This window comes from Bubalus kerabau, chromosome 14, assembly GCF_029407905.1.
Source record: "Bubalus kerabau isolate K-KA32 ecotype Philippines breed swamp buffalo chromosome 14, PCC_UOA_SB_1v2, whole genome shotgun sequence".
NCBI classification, from domain to species: Eukaryota; Metazoa; Chordata; class Mammalia; order Artiodactyla; family Bovidae; genus Bubalus; species Bubalus kerabau.
The window spans coordinates 60933273-60953423 of NC_073637.1; the positions used below are offsets into that span (position 1 = coordinate 60933273).

General features: G+C 39.4%; 1 protein-coding gene across 1 annotated transcript; it reads right to left on the reverse strand.

Annotated features, from left to right (window-relative positions):
• Nucleotides 1-12689: 12689 nt before the first annotated feature.
• Nucleotides 12690-13688, reverse strand: LOC129626974 (aldo-keto reductase family 1 member B1-like). Its single transcript, XM_055546463.1, has one exon. It carries the CDS (start codon nucleotides 13419-13421, stop codon nucleotides 12903-12905), a length of 519 nt encoding a protein of 172 aa, XP_055402438.1. The 5' UTR covers nucleotides 13422-13688; the 3' UTR covers nucleotides 12690-12902.
• Nucleotides 13689-20151: the final 6463 nt, after the last annotated feature.

Genomic DNA, 20151 nt, shown 5'->3' on the forward strand with positions numbered 1-20151 from the left:
GGATTTCCTTTTATTTCTAGACTCCATTTCTTAGCTTCTCTTAGAGCTGAGGAGTCTGATTTTGCTTTGATCTTCACACAGTGCTTCTTGGACATATCTTTTCCCCTTTCTGAATATCTCATTAAGGGTATGTTAGAACTTTTTATTTCTTCTAATTTTATCTTTTCATAATTTTCATTTCTTATGCCATTGCCTTGAATCCTGAGTTTAGGGTTATCTTTAGTGCATGAATTCTTTATCTCAGATTAATGTGCTGGCAACTCATTCATTGAGTCTCTGATAGCAATCACTAATTATTTTCCTCTTCAGATAATCTTTTTATCAAAGCTGTTTATTTTTGACAGCCTTTTATTTATGTATTATATTTTCAATATACAATTTGGTTCCTTTAAATAAAAATTACTCTTTCATGTTCTATATTGTTAATTTAAACTTACATAACTATCATTTTTTGTGAAATGATTCCTTTTTGTAAATCATGAAATCATGCTCCTTGGAACACATTTTATTGGCTTATTTTACAGTTTACTTTTTCTACTTGGGTTCAAGATGTCTTTTTACAGAAAGAATTGACATTTAGTTTTGCCAGTAACCTCTGTAAACCAACTCAAGAAAACTTTCACATTATAAATTTATATATATATGTATAAATTTTATTTCTTTTCCACCCAGAGCCAAAATAAAACAAACAAGTAGTTCCACTGTCTTTGCATCATGTTTTCCACCTGATTTCCATTGAGGGTGTTTTGGTTTTATGCAAGAGAGTCAGAGCTCAATTCCCAAGTTATTAATACAAGTGCAAAATCTTTTCTTTTCTCCAACTGGGGCAAGGTTTCATTAAGTCCAAGCTCTGGGCAGAAATCTCCAGGTGCTACTTGTAGAGCAGTAACTTTAGCCATCCCTTTCCTCTTGGGATTTGTGTGTTCTCTTCCTTTCTAAACTTCTGGAATCCTCCTTTTCTGGTAGCTTAGTGATGCATTGAAATACCTTCTTAAGGCACTTTATCCAGAAATTTTAGCTTTTGATACCTGAAACTCTTCCTAAATATCTTATAATTGCCAAAAGAACACAGATGTGTGTTGTTAAAAGATAAGTGAGGTGTATTAAAAATTTTAAGTGTTTATTTGAGCACTTAACCATTCCAATCAGGTAGCGCTAAACCAGAGGTGGTTAGAAGCACTCCTGTTAGAGGCAGGAAGAAAAACTTCTATAAAGAAAATGAAGAAGAAAAGAAAGGAAGTTATTTGATTGGCAGTTTAAAGTCTAGTTAGCTGTCTGTGATGTGTTGCCCTTAAAGTTTTGATCTTGTAACCCTGAGGAATTTTGGTTTGCTTATGAGATTGTCATGTCATGAGAGCCACCTAAGTCTTATTTAATTAATTTAATGGTGTGTGTATAATTAAATCCATGTATTAGTTAACTCTTCCTTCAAAAATACTTATTTAAAAGTCATTATTTGTTAATGCTTTATTAGGTCATGAACATAAAAAGCTGATAAAGACACTCATGGAGTTTATAGTGTAGTATGTGGGTTGAGAACAGTAGAACCAGTAGAAAATAATAATTTAGTGTGAGACATAATAGGGTTTGAGCAACACAGGCTGTTCTGGGAGTGAATAAGAAGGGCATTGTTCCAGAGGTTGGTAGTCAATTAAGAAGCTTCTGGGAGACACTGACATCTAACACAGGAATCTTTAAGAAAGAGCAGGTGCTTTCCCAGAGAGTAAAGCCACGAAAGTGAAAAATTTACAGACATTTGGACAATGCATTTCCTTTAAAACTTTGTTTTTCATTTTATAGCTTTCCTTCACTTCTGTCCTAACAAAATGCCTCTTCTCATTTCTGTATAACCCCCTTGTGAGATCCTCTGTGTGCAACTTCTTGAGAATGATAGAAAAGGAAAAAGAAATTAGAAAAAGATGCAGCCAGCACCCTCTTGTTATTTAATTACTTTTGATTTCATCTGTCCTATTTTCTGCAAAGTACCACTCTGCTATATTCACTGACATGACCATACTGCCCTCTGGAGGAGTATTTTAGCAATATTTTTAAAATACAGAAAAAGTTTTGAGACATTAAAAAATTAAGCAGCTTTCAAGCCATGAAAAGACACAGAGGAAACTTAAGTGCACACTGCTAAGTGAAAAAGGCCAATCTGAAAAATCTAAATACTGTAAGATTCCAAATTTATGACATTCTTAAAAAGAGAAAACTATGAAGACAATAAAACATCAGTGGTTGCCAGGAACTGGAGTAGAGGGAGATGAACAGGCAGAACAAAGAGAATTTTTAGGACACTGAAACTATCCTGTGTGATATATAACAATGGATATATGTCACTGTATATTTGTCCAAACCTATAGAATATACACCACCAAATGTGTGCCCCAAGATAAACTATGGACTTAGGAAGACTTATGTGTCAATATAGGTTCATCCTTGGTATGAAACATTCTATTCTACTGAGTGATGTTGAAAACAGAGGAGGCTATACATGTATGGGGATAGGGGCTTATAATAAAACTTATTTTCCTTTCAATTTTGTGTAAACCTAAAACTGCTCTTAAAATATAAGCAGATTTATCTAAAATGCAACTGGAGTTTAGTGGGAGAGAAGGAAAGCATAATTGTATCACCTGGAAGTTCATAAGCTTAAATAGATCTCTGAAATTGGATTCTAGATAAGTGTGAATACTTTACTCTCCTTCATATTAAAGAAAAATTGCTTTAATTGAAAAAAAAAGTCATAGGTCTTCAAGAGAAGCTTAGCATTTAGGTATTGTAAGGCTGGGTTGAAAAAAGAAATATTTGACATATCCAAGCGTAGGGATTTTTTTAAAAGTTAAGTCATCAGGTTTTTTCACTTCTCTCAGTTCCAATCTTCATTTAGAGGGAAGGGTAGAAAGGACAGGGTAAAGCAAATTATTTCATTTTTAGCTTGTTTTGTCCCCAAACCTAATCATATTCAAAGTAGTGGTACAAAATTTATTAATTTTTGATTTTGATTGATATAAATCAAGAATTAAAGTAATACATTTATTATTCAGAAATTCTCATTTCAAAACAAAGATTTTTGAAAGTAAAACAGCTGGCCGAAAAATATGGATTTTCAAGTTTTCAGCAAATAGCTAGTAACTAAAAACAGCTAATATGAATTCAAAACAATACTCACTTAATTGGATGACTACAGTTTAGGTACCAAAATGCAAATATTTTAAGCAAAAGTCCAGTGATTGATTGACAAGCTACAAAGTAATTTCTGTAATACTACTGCACAGAAGTTACAGGCTCTTTTAGTTCAGTTCAATCCATGAATTTTACCTTTTGCATGAAAGCTTGTCACGTTGTTTTTTTCTCCTTTAACCTCTAGAAGAACAAATTTTATTCTACAGATATGTTTTTCAGCAGAGAGCAGTTGAAGACTCAAAATGAAATGGAGCAGCATTTTCAAGTAAAGAATCATATATCCTACTGCTATCTCCAGACTCATGATTCAAATGCCCTTAGGAGGCATAGCCAGTTATTAAACACATACCAGAAATAATAAATTATGCAAGCTATTCTCTAATATCAAGGAGTAAATAAAGCAAGTGGAAGGGCAAATAGCAAGTGGTGTATTCTTGGGATCAGATGATTTGTAGCTTTGGTTATTATTCTTTCTCTATTGATAGGCGAAGACCCTAAATACTCTGCAAGTTAAACAGTTAATAATGTAAATAGTCATAATGCCCCAAACTTTTAAGCCAAAAACAATCCATGAAGCTATTGCAACAGTGATGGGAACATCTACTTGGGTAATTCTACCCACTGTGTGCTCCCAGTCCATTTTGTGGTCAAATTCCTGCTAATAGCTGAAAGGATTTTTAAATATTTTAGAATGTTAAATATTTTTGTAAGATGGCATAGAAAAAAACCAAATGATCTTTTCAGCCAACCCAATATAAATAGAACATATATGCTTAACATGGAGGCTTCATAAGTAAGTTATGTAAATTGCATGTAAATTACATCGTAAGTAAATACCACGTTTGTGCTAGTTCTATGTGCTTAAGTGTTACAGTAGGGCCTCCTTATCCACGGGGGTTATGTCCCAAGACCTGCCGTGGATTCCCGAAACCACAGATAGAACTGAACCTGACACATACATGACTTTTTCTATATGTACATACTTATGATAAAGATTTATAAATCGGGTACAGTAAGAGGTTAACTGTTACTAATAAAATAGAACACTTATAACAATATAGTGTAATAAAAGTTATGTGAATGTGGTCTCTGCAAATGTAATGCCTTTGTCATCTTTAAGCCCTGACACACAATGGCTGTAACTTTCTCTGTTTGAAATGTGACAGCAAAATTAGCACAAATTTATTTTCCCTTCCTCACAACTTCACAGAATATTCTTCCTTACAGCAAATCCTAGCAACTTCAACATATCATTTTTTGTCTTTCCTTATTGAGAATTTTCACCTTTTCACGTCAATGAAGCAGTTTCTGACTTCTCTTTGACATTTCCAAATTGCCTCCATCACTACTTTTGTGCTCTGGGGCCATTATTTAAGTAAAATAAGGGTGATCTAAACACAAGCATGGAGAAGGCAATGGCACCCCACTCCAGTACTGTTGCCCGGAAAATCCCATGGATGGAGGAGCCTGGTAGGCTGCAGTCCATGGGGTCGCTAAGAGTCAGACACGACTGAGCGACTTCCCTTTCACTTTTCACTTTCATGCATTGGAGAAGGAAATGGCAACCCACTCCAGTGTTCTTGCCTGGAGAATCCCAGGGACGGGGGAGCCTGGTGGGCTGCCATCTCTGGGGTCGCACAGAGTCGGACACGACTGAAGCGACTTAGCAGCAGCAGCAGCAAACACAAGCACTGTGGTACTGCGATACACAATCTGATAACTGAGGCAGGTGCCAAGCAGGTGCTAAGTGACTAACGGGGGATACGCTGAACAAGAGGTCATCTCAGACTGGATGGAGGGGCCGAGCTCGAGATTGCATCGTGCTACTCAGAATGGCAATTCTGAATTTAAAACTTAAGGATTATTTATTTCTGGAATTTTCTAGTTTATATTTTTGGCCTGTAGTTGACTGCAGATTAACTGAAACCATGGAAAGTGAAACCCCACGTAAAGGGGGATGACTGTGGTACCAAGGTAACCTTATCTGAAAAAGATAATTGACAAACTAAAGTACTGACAGAAGATTAAAGTCATTTTGACAACATATCAGGAAATATCAGTTTCTGTGTCATACTGAAGGAAGCAAGGGGAATTCATTCATTCAACAATACAATCTTTGCTAAACAGTCATTGCCTCACAACAGTCATTGAGAAGGTATATATCAGCTACTGTTTCTAGGATCAGAGCCTAGAGCGATGAATGTAAGAAATAAGCATCCCTTACCTCAAGGAGTTTATATCCTACCAGAGAGAACAAATAAATAACATGGTAAATGATTAAAATACACAGGAGATATTTTTAAGTCATGAAGAGCTGGGTCTTCTGCTCTCAATGTGATACTCACAAGAAACGTTCCAAAACTTTGGGAGTAAACTTTGAAGTGTAGATAATAATAAAACTTTAGCCAAAATCAAAGAGATTCAATATGTAATTTAAATATTCTTTTAAAAAAGAGTTCTAAAATGATCATATAAGAAAATTTGAGACAAGTATTGTGATATGTTATTCACAGCCAAAGTATTGTAGTTTCAGCTTCAACAAAATCAGTCCCTCCAATGAACACCCAGGACTGATCTCCTTGCAGTCCAAGGGACTCTGAAGAGTCTTCTCCAACGCCACAGTTCAAAAGCATCAATTTTTCGACCCTCAGCTTTCTTTATGGAGAAGGAAATGGCGACCCACTCCAGTGTTCTTGCCTGGAGAATCCCAGGGAGGGGAGCCTGGTGGGCTGCTGTCTATGGGGTCGCACAGAGTCAGACACGACTGAAGCGACTTAGCAGCAGCAGCTTTCTTTATAGTCCAACTCTCACATCCATAGGTGACTACTGGAAAAACCATAGCTTTGACTAGACAGACCTTTGAAGGGAAAGTAATGTCTCTGCTTTTTAATATGCTGTCTATGTTGGTCATAGCTTTTCTTCCAAGGAGCAAGCATCTTTTAATTTCATGGCTGCAGTCACCATCTGCAGTGACTTTGGAGCCCAAGAAAATAAAGTCTCTCACTGTTTCCATTGTTTCCCTATCTGTTTGCCATGAAGTGATATGTAGGTTTATCCATTGAAACAACTGTACATCCTGGTGAGGGAGGTTGATAATGGGGAAGGTTATGCATGAATGAAGACAGAGGGCCTTGGGAAATGTGTCTTCCATACAGTTTTTCTGTGACCCTAAGTAAGTTGGAGAAGGCAATGGCACCCCACTCCAGTACTCTTGCCTGGAAAATCCCATGGACGGAGGAGCCTGGTAGGCTGCAGTCCATGGGGTCGCTGGGAGTCGGATACGACTGAGCGACTTCACTTTCACTTTTCACTTTCATGCATTGGAGAAGGAAATGGCAACCCACTCCAGTGTTCTTGCCTGGAGAATCCCAGGGACAGGGGAGCCTGGTGGGCTGCCGTCTGTGGGGTCGCACAGAGTCGGACACGACTGAAGCGACTTAGCTGTAGCAGCAGCAAGTAAGTAAAGTAACTGAAGTCACTCAGTGGTGTCTGATTCTTTGCGACCCCATGGACTATAGCCCACCAGGCTTCTCTGTCCATGGGATTCTCCAGGCAAGAATCCTGGAGTGGGTTGCCATTTCCTTCTTCAGTGGATCTTCCCGACCCAAGGATCGAACCCGGGTCTCCCGCGTTGCAGGCAGACATTTTATCCTCTGAGCCTCCAGGGAAGCAAAAACTGACCCTAAAACTGCACTAAAAAATGAAGCATATTTTTTTAAAAAGTCCCCTACATACAAACAAGTTCCATTCCAAGAGCGCATTTGTAAGTCTAATTTGTTCCTCAGTCCAAGAAACTTAGCCTAGGTACCCAGCTAACACAATCAGCTATACCTACTGTTCTTTAATAGGTGTATACTACTTTTCATACAAATAATACTTTATTAAAAACAAACACAAAAAAACACAACACTTTTTATCTTACAGTACAGTACAACAGCTGGCATACCAGGACTGGCCTCCAGTGAAGAGGAAAGAAGAGTTACTGACTGGAGAAAGAGAAGAGGTGGGAGACGGTAGAGCTGAAGGATTGTCAGCAATAGGAGATGAGAGCAAGCTGCAATTTCACTCATACCTGACGCTGATGGAATGCATGTCTGCATCTTTGAAAGTTCGCAACTGAGGGTTCATATATAAGAACTTACTGTATCTAATTAGCTTTCCCTGGGGCTGACACTGGGCACAGAAGGTCCTACTTAACTACAATGAAGCTTTGTTATCTTCAAGGTCAATTTAAGAAGCACCTTGGCATTATAAGGTGTCAGACAGTACTTGTGGACCCCAAAATCATTCAAAAAATTTAGATTCCACTTTTGTCTTTTACCTACTAGGTGACTTTCGAAAGGAACTTAATTATTTGAGTCACAGTTTTATCACTTATTAAAAAAGATGAATGCAGTATTTACTCAGAAGATTGTTGAGGCCATTCATGGGATAGATATGTAAAACAACCAGCACAAGTCACGTAACCAATACATTTGCCTGCATAATATGATATTGGAGTCTGGATGTAACGGCCAGTTTCTCACACACATCTCAAGATAAGATCGCTGCTTCTCGGATTCTGTGCAAATAGCACTGAAGGATCCAGTCACAGGATGTGGTGAATGTGCTCACTGAGTGAGCTCAGCATTTTCACAATTTTTCACACATCTATTTCCTACTGCTGTCGATTCCATGGTCCCCAAATGACATAATGACACAATTCCTCTTTACTTTTGGATCATTTAAAGCGATGTATATTTCAAGACTTAAGGAATTCAACTCTACTCTAACCACAACAGCATTTTGAGGAAAATGAAAGTCCTCAAAGAAATAGGACCAGGGCTGAGGAATACATCAGGTACTGATGGGCAAGCGTACTGGAGTCTGTTTTCAAACTCTCCACAAATGTAGGAGTCCACAATTAAGTACCGAAACAAGTAAGGAAAAGATGTCTTGGACTGAATTTGGATTTATGTTTTTCACATGTCAGCTGAATAGAACTTCTCTTGTTTTCAGTGGAATAAATTTGGCCTTACATACTGTAATTAAACCTGCCCCAGAAAGGCATACAAATATTTGAAATGATAAATTTAGATTAATAAAAAAGGATTAGCATTCTCATGTACTTCTATTAAAATTATTTATCCTATATCAATAATACCCACTTAAATATGCATATTTACATTTTTTCATTGGGTAAATATTTCCCTCATCTCTTTTTTTATTTTTTGTAAGTCATAGATTTACAATGTGTTATATTTACATTTTCTCATTTGTTGTATCAATCATGAAAGAGAAGGTAAGGGGTAATGGGATTTGTTAGCTAATTTGTGCTCTTTCAGCTTGCTCTAAGTAGTTGTCCCAAAGCGTAGAAAAATACTTCAGAGTCTTACATAAACTGTAGCTGCACTGTTATCTTTTTCTCACAGTAAAAGCAAAAGTGAAAGTCACTCAATCATGTCTGACTCTTTGTGACCTAATGGACTATACAGTCCAAAGCCTTTCTCTTCTCTAGGAGATCTTTCCAACCCAGGGATCAAACCCAGGTCTTCTGCATTGCAAGTGGATTCTTTACCAGCTGAACTGCCATGGAAGCCCAAGAATACTGGTGTGGGTTGCCTATGACTTCTCCAGCAGAAATTCCCCATGCAGGAATCAAAACAGGGTCTCCAGCATTGCAGAAAGATTCTTTACCAGCTAAGCTACCTACCCACTCCAGTATTCAAACCTCGAGAATTCCATGAACTGTATGGGATCACAAAGAGTTTGATATGACTAAACAACTGTCACTTCACTTAACTTTCTCAAGGTAAAGGATTATTAAAAACAGCAAGAGGTCAGACCTCTCAGTATGTTCTGATCACTGTCTCACATACAGAATAAACTCAGGAAACATTAGATCACTGTAAACATGAATGAAGGAATCAGGTTTTAAATCTTATATGATTTAAAGCTTTCTGAAAGCATGATTTAAGAAACCATGGAAAATTCAGAATCAGAAAATTAAACTGAAATACTAAATACACGAAGCTTGCTGCGGCTGCTGCTGCTGCTAAGTCACTTCAGTCGTGTTCGACTCTGTGCGACCCCGTAGACTGCAGCCTACAATGCTCTGCCATCCCTGGGATTCTCCAGGCAAGAACACTGGAGTGGGCTGCCATTTCCTTCTCCAATGCATGAAAGTGAAAAGTGAAAGTTAAGTCCTTCAGTCATGTCTGACTCAGCAACCCCATGGACTGCAGCCTACCAGGCTCCTCTGTCCGTGGGATTTTCCAGGCAAGAGTACTGGAGTGGGTTGCCATTGCCTTCTCCTAAACGAAGCTTACCACCTGTGATATTTTCAGAATACATTCCACATACATAAACCGGGCTCATCATTCATCACTCTGAATGTCAGTGGTTGTATGGTGCTGTTTTACAACGAGGGGGTCCCAGGACTCATAACCAGGTAGTACTTAAACAGCCACGGAATGTCCAGATCTGAGGTTTCTTACCACTAATTTTTAAATTTTATTTTTGTTTTGTCCTCAACTCAGGTTAGAAGCACTGTTTTCTTTCTTTTTTTCTTTCTTTTTTTTTTTTTTTTTTTTTAATAAAAATGTGTCTGTAGAGATTCATGTGGGCTTCCCAGGTGCAAATGGCATTCCTATAAATTAAGTGCATGAATCTACATTTCTTTTGGTGACGTTCAGGTTCTTTGGCTCATGTTCTGAGTTCTTGACCAACATAGACAATTGGTTTGCCTCCTGGCTGTGAAAATTTCAGTAGTTCTGCCATAGCCACAGCCATAGCGGCTGCTGCTGCTACCCAGCGAACAGGTCTTATCCACTGGCATCTCTTTTTTTTCTGGATCAGACCACTCTATTTAAAAACAAGAAATCTTCTCTTCTAAGCCTATCTAAATCAGGTCTGACTCCTCACAGAAAGTTCCCAACACACTGTCTTCTCAAATATGTTGTTCTACTGTGAGTTTGGGGCTCCTGGGTTAATATACAGTGTTCTACAGAACACGTATTCGTAAAACAAGATAACAACTACTGTAGTTTTAGCTTCCTCAGTAGTCATACTTGCAATCATTCTGAAAAACAGGTTTCCTTATTGTCATTTTATAACTGAAGAAACTGAAGGTCAGAGAAGCTGAGAATTTTGCCCAAAGTCAAACAGTTCAAAAACAATGTATTTAGAATAAAACTTTCACTGTATTTTCAGAGAACATGCATTTACACATCCTTCACATGGTCTCTGAGTACACACAAGCCTTCTACTCTTAGCATTTGGCTTTGCCTACAGGAGTCTGAAAAGAGTGACATAAATTAAAAGTTTTAAAGTGGAAGCAATAGGAGTGATCACCTAATTAGACATTATTTTAAAATGAACACCCTATCTAGACAGTGAATCAGGACAAAGTTGGAACTAGAATAGACATTTTCTTAAGCTCATGAAAGATGCACCTTGAGTAGTCAGTTCCACAGCATTTGGAAAATGAGACACAGGTTTCCCCCACTATCCAGCAACAGAGCATTCCTATGAAACCTTTGAGCTGAAACAGCATTAAAAAAGCATATTCTCCCTGCTTTCCAAAAGCTCACGTTACACCACTTAGCTTTTACAGAAGACTTCTATTAGTAGAGAAGAGCTTAATTCATAAAACAGAAATCTTCTTTGAGTTTCTTTTGGTTAGTGAAACAGGTACTAATGTAGAGTAGAGGTCTTTCCCAAAAGCCAAGCGACTGACTTGAAAGCGAGGGAAAAATAAAAAAGAGCCAGATACCTGTACTTGCTCTGGGGCACATGCTTTCTGTAAGACCTACACCTAAAGCAGTTATCACTATGAACAAGAGACAACACAAAAGATGTCCCTTACTATGGTGACTGAAGCAGCTAAAACCTCAAATTTCAGTTTGGAAAAACTGCAATTTCTCTGACAGCGTGTTTCTCAGGGAAGAGTAATCAGGATGTTGCTGAATAGCTCCATATGCTGGTATTTGGGTAGAATTACACAGAGTAGTTCGGAGAAGGCAATGGCACCCCACTCCAGTACTCTTGCCTGGAGAATCCCATGCACAGAGGAGCCTGGTGGGCTGCAGTCTATGGGGTCGCTTAAGAGTCAGACACGACTGAATGACTTCACTTTCACTTTTCACTTTCATGCCACTGGAGAAGGAAATGGCAACCCACTCCAGTGTTCTTGCCTGGAGAATCCCAGGGATGGGGGAGCCTGGTGGGCTGCTGTCTATGGGGTCACACAGAGTCGGACACGACTGAAGCAACTTAGCAGCAGCAGCAGCACACAGAGTAGTTAGACTTCAGACTGACCATTTTCTTTAAATGGTGTACTTTTATTTACAGGCTATGGTAGTGGCAAGAATACACAGAAGAACTATACAGAAAAATCTTCATGACCCACATAATCATGATGGTGTGATCACTCACCTAGGGCCAGACATCCTGGAATGCGAAATCAAGTGGGCCTTAGGAAGCATCACTACAAACACAGCTAGTGGAGGTGATGGAATTCCAGTTGAGCTATTTCAAATCCTGAAAGATGATGCTGTGAAAGTGCTGCACTCAATATGCCAGCAAGTTTGGAAAACAGCAATGGCCACAGGACTGGAAAAGGTCTGTTTTCTTTCCAATCCCAAAGAAAGGCAATGCCAAAGAATGCTCAAACCACCATACAATTGCACTCATCTCACATGCTCCAAAGTAATGCTCAAAATTCTCCAAGCCAGGCTTCAACAGTATGTGAACCATGAACTTTCAGATATTCAAGTTGGATTTAGAAAAGGCAGAGGAACCAGAGATCAAATTGCCAACATCCGCTGGATCATCGAAAAAGCAAGAGTCCCAGAAAAACATCTATTTCTGCTTTATTGACTATGCAAAAGCCTTTGACTGTGTGGATCACAACAAACTGTGGAAAATTCTGAAAGAGACGGGAATACCAGACCACCTGACCTGCCTCCTGAGAAACCTATATGCAGGTCAGGAAGCAACAGTTAGAACTGGACATGGAATAACAGACTGGTTCCAAGTCAAGAAAGGAGTACGTCAAGGCTGCATATTGTCACTGTGCTTATTTAACTTCTATGCACAGTTCATCATGAGAAATGCTGGGCTGGATGAAGCACCAGCTGGAATCAAGATTGCTGGGAGAAATATCAATAACTTCAGATATGCAGATGACACCACCATTATGGCAGAAAAGGTGGAAGAACTAAAAAGTCTCTTGATGAAAGTGAAAGAGGAGAGTGAAGAAAGTTGGCTTAAAACTCAACATTCAGAAAACTAAGATCATGGCATCTGGTCCCATCACTTCATGGGAAATGGGGAAACAGTGGAAACAGTGGCTGACTTTATTTTTCTGGGCTCCAAAATCACTGCAGATGGTGACTGAAGCCATGAAATTAAAAGACGCTTACTCCTTGGAAGGAAAGTTATGACCAACCTAGATAGCATAATAAAAAGCAGAGACATTACTTTGCCAACAAAGGTCCGTCTAGTCAAAGCTTTGGTTTTTCCAGTAGTCACGTAAACTGAAGAGACTTCTACTAATCTACTGATTCTGCTCTTTGGACCCGACACCAAGCTGGCCGAGCCCTTGCTGGTTTGTCTAGAAGTCGCTGACCCACCACTGAGGGACACGGGCCAAATTACGCTACACACAAGAAAAGTGAGGTGGGAGATGGCAGGTCACCTGGGCAAGGGCAGGCACCCGCAGCTTCAAAACTCCTTCAAAACTCCTCGTGAAAGGGGTAATCCCTGTGGGAGGCACAGCTCACCAAGGCACAGGCCCTCCAGTCCCTGTTGTAGCTGAGCAAGGTGCTCATATCCTCCTTGTCCAGTTCAAAGTCAAAGACCTGGAAGTTCTCAGCAATGCGTTCAGGAGTCACTGACTTGGGGATCACGATCAGGTTCCTCTGCATGGGGAATCGGATCAGCACCTGGGCTGCGGTTTTATTGTGCTTGTCTGCAATCACTTTGATCCTGGGGTCCTCCAGTATGGAAGGGTCCTCGGGCTTGGCCCAGGGCCTGTCGGGAGAGCCGAGGGGACTATAGGCAGTCACCACAATGCCTTTGGAGTTGCAGTACTGAATTAACTTCTCCTGAGTGAGGTATGGGTGGCACTCGATCTGGTTAACCGCCGGCTTGTATTTTAAGCCAGGTTTGTTTAAGATCTTCTCCACTTGGAGATGGTTGAAGTTGGAGACTCCAATAGCTTTCACCAGCCCTTCGTCCACCAGCTCTTCCATGGCCGTCCAGGTATCCACGAAATCTTTCTCACTGGGAATCACGTTGCCGTCCTCATCCAAGGGGAAGGAGTCTTTCCCAGGCTTGAAGCCCGTGGGCCAGTGGATGAGGTAGAGGTCCAGGTAGTCCAGCTTCAGGTCGCTGAGCGTCTTCTGGCAGGCACCTTTCACCAGGTCCTTGTCGTGATACGTGTACCACAGCTTGCTGACGATGAAGAGGTCCTCACGCTTCACCACCTTCTCCTGCAGCTAGTCTAGTCAAAGCTTTGGTTTTTCCAGTAGTCATGTATGGATGTGAGAGTTCGACTATAAAGAAAGCTGAGCACTGAAGAATTGATACTTTTGAACAGTGGTGTCAGAGAAGATGTTTTAGAGTCCCTTGGACTGCAAGGAGATCCAACCAGTCCATCCTAAAGGAAATCAGTCCTGAATATTCATTGGAAGGACTGATGCTGAAGCTGAAACTCCAATACTTTGGCCATCTGATGTGAACTGACTCATTTCAGAAGACCCTGATGTTGGGAATGATTGAAGGCAGGAGGATAAGGTGATGACAGAGGATGAGATGGTTGGATGACATCACCAGTTGAATGGACATGAGTTTGAGCATGTTCTCGGAGTTGGTGATGGACAGGGAAGCCTGGCATGCTGCAGTCCATGGGGTTGCAAAGAGTCAGACGTGACTGAGCAACTGAACTGAACTGATGGCATGCGCAGAAATGAGGCATGAATACTGGGACACAGAGTGGGGCAATCAGTGGGCTAACTGAAGAAATAAACATGTTGCTTTAGAGACTCACAACATTTTTCAGTTGATCTGAAATAATGAATCAATAATTCCCAGGACCCATTGATCTAAAGGAAAATTTAAAATATGGTGACTATGTAAAAAAAAAAATGAAACTTCTGTATGACAATGATTAACACAACACACAAAGGGCATTATAACAATCAGAATGAGTATGATGTGGTTTTCTGGTTGCCTGCCACTTCTTCCTTCCTCTCCACCCCAGTTTCCAGTAATCCACTCATCCAATAATTATTCAAACAATACTTAGTCAGCAAATATTTATTGAGCACCTACTATGTGCCAGGATTTTTACTATGAAGTGGAAATACATGGTGAATGGCACAAGTCCTTTCCCTAAAAGAGTTTACATTCTATAGTGGGGTGAACGGGAGGACAGGGGAGACTAATCAAATAAATATACTTCAGGTGGTGATTAGTAGGATAATCAATAAGTAGATTAGGGTATAGAGTTATGAGATAGCTACAAATTTACAGAGATGATCAGGAAAGCCCTCTCTCAAGAGGGACACCGAGAAGAGATGTGAAGAAAGTATAGGGCAAAGAGAAGGGAAGAAATTAGACACTGTGATATTCTTTGACATGTGGGGATATATTCAAGAATTAATATCAGTAAGTAGAAGAATGACCCATACCACCATCCTCCCAGCTATTGCGATCCTGAAGCTGGGAGCCCATCCTGGCCATCTTTCCAGAGTATCTTCCTCTTTGTTAGGATGGACTAGAAAGCTAATGGTCTCCTGATCTGTTATAAATCATCTCTAGATCTTAGCAAAGTTAACTTGGATCATGGCCTGACTCAGCATTTCAGCATATATAACTATCTTCACGTTACCAAGCTGACCACTTTGCAACATACACTGGTATTTTCATGCCTTTGACCTTTTAAAGCAAAGAATAATACAGCATGGGCCAAATGTAGGTTAGAAACGAGCATGATCATAGAAGACAAATGCCCAGCAGAGAATTGAAAGAAAATAGTTCAGATTGTGGAGAAGGCAATGGCACCCCACTCCAGTACTCTTGCCTGGAAAATCCCATGGACGGAGGAGCCTGGTAGGCTGCAGTCCATGGGGTCACTAGGAGTCGGACACGACTGAGCGACTTCACTTTCACTTTTCACTTGCATGCATTGGAGAAGGAAATGGCAACCCACTCCAGTGTTCTTGCCTGGAGAATCCCAGGGACGGGGGAGCCTGGTGGGCTGCCATCTATGGGGTCGCACAGAGTCGGACACGACTGATGCAACTTAGCAGCAGCAGTTCAGATTGTGCTAGACTTTTCCTCAAATCCCTGCAACACACATGCCTCACAGGCCTCTTATGTTCCACAGACCTAGAATTAAACTTGTGATATTGACTCCTGGCACCCAAACCTGATCTTCTTGCTGTGATCTCTATTGTAGAAAATGACTCCACTTCTTACCCATTTGCAGGTGTCTGAAACCTCAGAGTCATTCTTGATACCACCTGCTCTGATACTTTACACCCCTAATAAATTGCCAGTAATACTGATTCTGTAAAGTATGTCTATCTACTTTGATCTGCTCCTTTGCCATATCTATACCCAAGCTACTATTATTGATCAGTTAAACCACAGTAATTGACCTATGATTTATTTCTGGTTTTTGTCCACTCTGTCCATACCTCATCTACTTCATTTTTCTGCCCACACCCAGAATTCTTTTTAAAAAAATTATGATGTCTCTGTACTGCTTAAGATTTTTACTAGCTTCACACTGTCCTTTAGGAAAAAATACAAAATCCTTCATAGTGTCCCTTCAGAATTATACATATATACACAAGGGAATTCTCCTCTCTGTTTTAGGCAATAAACTGTTAAAATGGTATATTAAATGCCTGTGTACCACCCATAAAACCGCATAGTTCATTAAATTACAAAAATCTTATAGCAATAAATTTATTTTTCACTTGCTTTCCAAGTTTTCTAGAGCATGTTAATTTTTTCAAAAATACTCTGAAAATGTCAAGTATCGATGGGTAATGATTTTTAATGTAACATCAATCAGCAAAATACCCAACTTTTTTTCTGTTAACTAATGTTTCCTTTCAAAGACTTTGGGTCTAAAATCTCTAACAGTGCACTTTTTCAAATGAAATTCAAGTACAACTCAATCCAAAGAGACAGGGAGAGTCAGTCCTCATCTGTCTCTCACTGGCATTTATGATATCACCACATTGATGAATAAGAAAATAATAGCATGTACCGGCCACCCATGTAGTTAGTTTGCTATTTAGTTGTTAATGTAAGTGACAAACCAAAGCATAACTATTATATTTAAATGGGAAAAAAATGTATTGTCTTATATAACTAACCCTCCCACACCATGCAACAGAAAGAATGTGAAATCTGATGTAAACAGACCTAGTTAGGGATTGTGGCCAGTTATTAAGAGACTGGAGCAAGTTATGTCATCTCTCTAGAATTCTATTTCTTCATTTCAAGATAGGACATTTTAGAAGAGGGGCAAATTCCTTTCATAGAATTGAAAACAATGTTAAGTAATATCTATAAAACAATATTAGCAAATACGAAACGTGTCAAACCTACACCCAATCACATTTAAGTCTATGTGAAATAAAATTTTACATACTTGTAGATTAATCACTTTTAAAAGTGTAAGTCAAAGGCTTTTTCCTTTGCAATATTGAAATATCACTGGCTTTAAACTAATTCTAGAAAGGACTAGCCTAAAAGAAAATCTAATAATAAACTGTGAGTATCAACCTGTTTTTGACTAGCCGAACTCCTGATGCCGCTACTTTCCTGGGTGGAACTAATCACAGGTGTTCCTCTGCACTGAGGGGCTGCTTCAGCTTGTACAAGACACTAGGTCATGAGAGAACCACGTGTCCTGTGTGTGCTGTGGGACCAGCTGTTCTTCCCCATCCTTTGTCTCCAAATGACGACCTAGGCAGCAGTCAGCAACCATCATGGACAGTGAATGACTTTCTCCAAATGATTCTAGTACCCAATCTTAAGATCCAATTTTTCAGTCTTCCCAACTGAGGCCCCAGACATCACAGAACAGAGAAGACTCAAATTTCTATTCTTATTATGTCCTGTTTGAATTTCTTTCCCATTAAATATGTGAATTTATAATAAAGCAGTTGTTTTAAACCAATAAAACAACTAGACCAGTAAACTTTGGGATGAATATTATGTAATAGTGATACAACCTACATGGGAGCTTCCATGTAGGCTACAAAGAATTGGCATTGCTTTTGAGTCTGAGGTTAGGAGGAGACTGAAAGGCCTTGAGGAGACTGTTATTGAAAACTGAAAATATCTCAAGGACAGAGTTACAAAGCTTAGGCAGACAGGGAGAAAGTATTATTGGACATTGGAGGAAAAGGTTTTTGATAGGAAGTATTGGCGAGTTTAGCAAAACTATTGCTGATGATAACATACAAAACAGAAAAAAGTAACACCTTTGTGTTAGAAGTTGTAGAACTCAAAGAGTTATGCATATAACCCCGTACCATATAATCACTTACCATGTCAATAAATCATATTGATTCATAAAGACCTTCAGTTATGACTGTGGGTTGTTTCTGAAGTCTTTAAGCTGTGACTTTGAGTTTGGTCTCTGGAGATTGTTCACCCACTACTCCATTAAGGCTTACAGCACTGTTAGGCGGCATCTCATCTATGCATCAAAGTACCAGAGTAATAGTAACAGAAAATCAAAGATAACTCATTCATATCTTTCTAATAATCCTGAGACCAGAAGGCAAATGTGTTCCTTGTTAAGTAATGATAACAATTGTTTATATAAACTTTAAGTTGACAATGCATATTTATATACATAATCTTACTTGATCTTCTCATTTAACCCTTGAAGTAGTTATTTCACTTTTAATAAGCGAAAACCATCCCCAATAACTTATTTGCCCAAATTCATAACAAGTAAGTGGTCAACCAAGGACTATATGTCAGGTTCTCTAATCATAAGCCTTTTGTTCTTTTACGAATAATAAATGATTGTATAGAATTCCTGATATTTATAAGCTACTTGACTAAATATACAGTCCTGCACGTTATGACAGCTACGACTGTCTGTCAGCTTTTAAAGGAGAGAATTCCATCAAATCGACAAGCGTCATGTGTCAAGCCCTGCCACTCCCAAAATAATATCTGTAACTGCGATTAAGTTCTTAAAAGAATAAACAGAAAGCATAGATAATTTCAAGCATATGTGAAGAGAAATATCAGAAAAAGTGATACAGGAGGTAATCATTCCCTTAACCAAGTACTTCTTCATGTACACAATGAATTACTATTATCACTGCAGGCTCGATTACTTATTAAATAAACTTCAATCTATTAAAATTTAATTTCCACAAAACTTAGTAGCAATAAAGCGTGCCACAGATTTTGAAAAAATAAACAGTGGAAAATTATCTAGTCTAGCTACAGCAATTTTGTAAAGTGGAATAAACACGCCTTTATTATCTAACTCTTTAGTTCTCAGTTATTAATAAAGCAATTCATATTTGTTCTTTGTTAGCTTTCAAGGAAGCTGTGATTTAATTGATTTCAATCAACATTTATTGAGTATAACTCTATGCAGGGCACGTATCTGGGAGTTGGAAGCATGTAATTACAATAACCCATGGCCCCTGATCTCCAATGAAAACAGTACACAAACACTTGTAAGACAAAGCAGATTTTGGCAAGTGCTACACAAGAGGTTTATATACAACAGAGGAAGAGGGAAGAAGAGATTTAATCCAGACTTAAACTGTGTGCAAAAGCTTTGATGAAGAAACAGTAGTGAATATAAAGACTTCAAGACTTGAAGGCTGACAAATATCCATATTTCCACTTAAAGATGTTCTTAGTTCTACTGAACTGTTTTCAATAGCCTGTGTTGGTAGGCTCAGCTTTGTAAACCCAAGTTCTCAGCAATAACTTTAATTCTATATGTATTGATTGCTCATGGAGCATTTAAGTAAATTATGACCGATATGGTATGTTCTATAATAGGGGCCCCCAATCTCCATACCATGGACAGGTACTTCCTGTCAGATCAGCAAGGCATTAAATTAGAAATAAGTACATGATAAGTGTAATGCATCTGAAACACCCTGAAACCATGCCCTCCCCTTCTCCCACTCCTCCATTGGAAAAACTGACTTCCATAAAACCTGTCCCTAGTGTCAAAATGGTTGGGGACTGCTGGTCTATAAGATGGTTTCCAACAAACAGCATCCCTCCTCTCCACTAAACAAATAGATAAATAAAACAGAATAAAGAGAAGACCAAACTAGTATCTGTGCTGAGAGTTTAGTCAGGAATAAGATGGATGCCCAGGTGAGCCAAATGAACCCGTTATGCAAACCTCGGAATAAGAACATTGACTCACCAGTCACAGAAGCTCTGGCCTTTGCACCAACCAACCTTCACCTCTCTCCTCCGGGGCAAAGCTGGAAAAAGAAGGAAACAGTGCTTCCTGCAAGCAGCAGGCTCTCAGGAGAAGTCTGGAGCCCAGCTGAGGGGGGTGGGTGGGGTGTTGAGAAAAAAAAAAAGGACAGTTAGAGCTTCAGCTAGGCCCAGCTAAGATAAGGGTGCATGAGTGCACAGTCAGTCGAGTCCGACTCTTTGTGACCCCATGGACTGTAGCCCACCATACTCCTCTATCCATGCAATTCTCTAGGCAAGAATACTGGAGGGGGTTGCCATTTCCTTCTCCAGGGGATTTTCCTGACTCAGGGATTGAACCCTAGTCTCCTATATCTCCTGCATTGGCAGGTGGATTCTTTTCCACTGAGCCACCTGGGAAGCCCCAAGCTGAGTATCTCTTTCAAATTTACTATGCAAATAAGTTACTCTCCCTCCTCTGGGGAGACAGAGACAGAAGAAAAGGACCAGGAGTGCTGGGAGAAAGGGCCTCCTCATGGA

Coding starts and splice junctions, on each gene's coding strand:
- LOC129626974 (XM_055546463.1), bottom strand. CDS start 13,421: ATGGAAGAGCTGGTGGACGAAGGGCTGGTGAAAGCTATTGGAGTCTCC.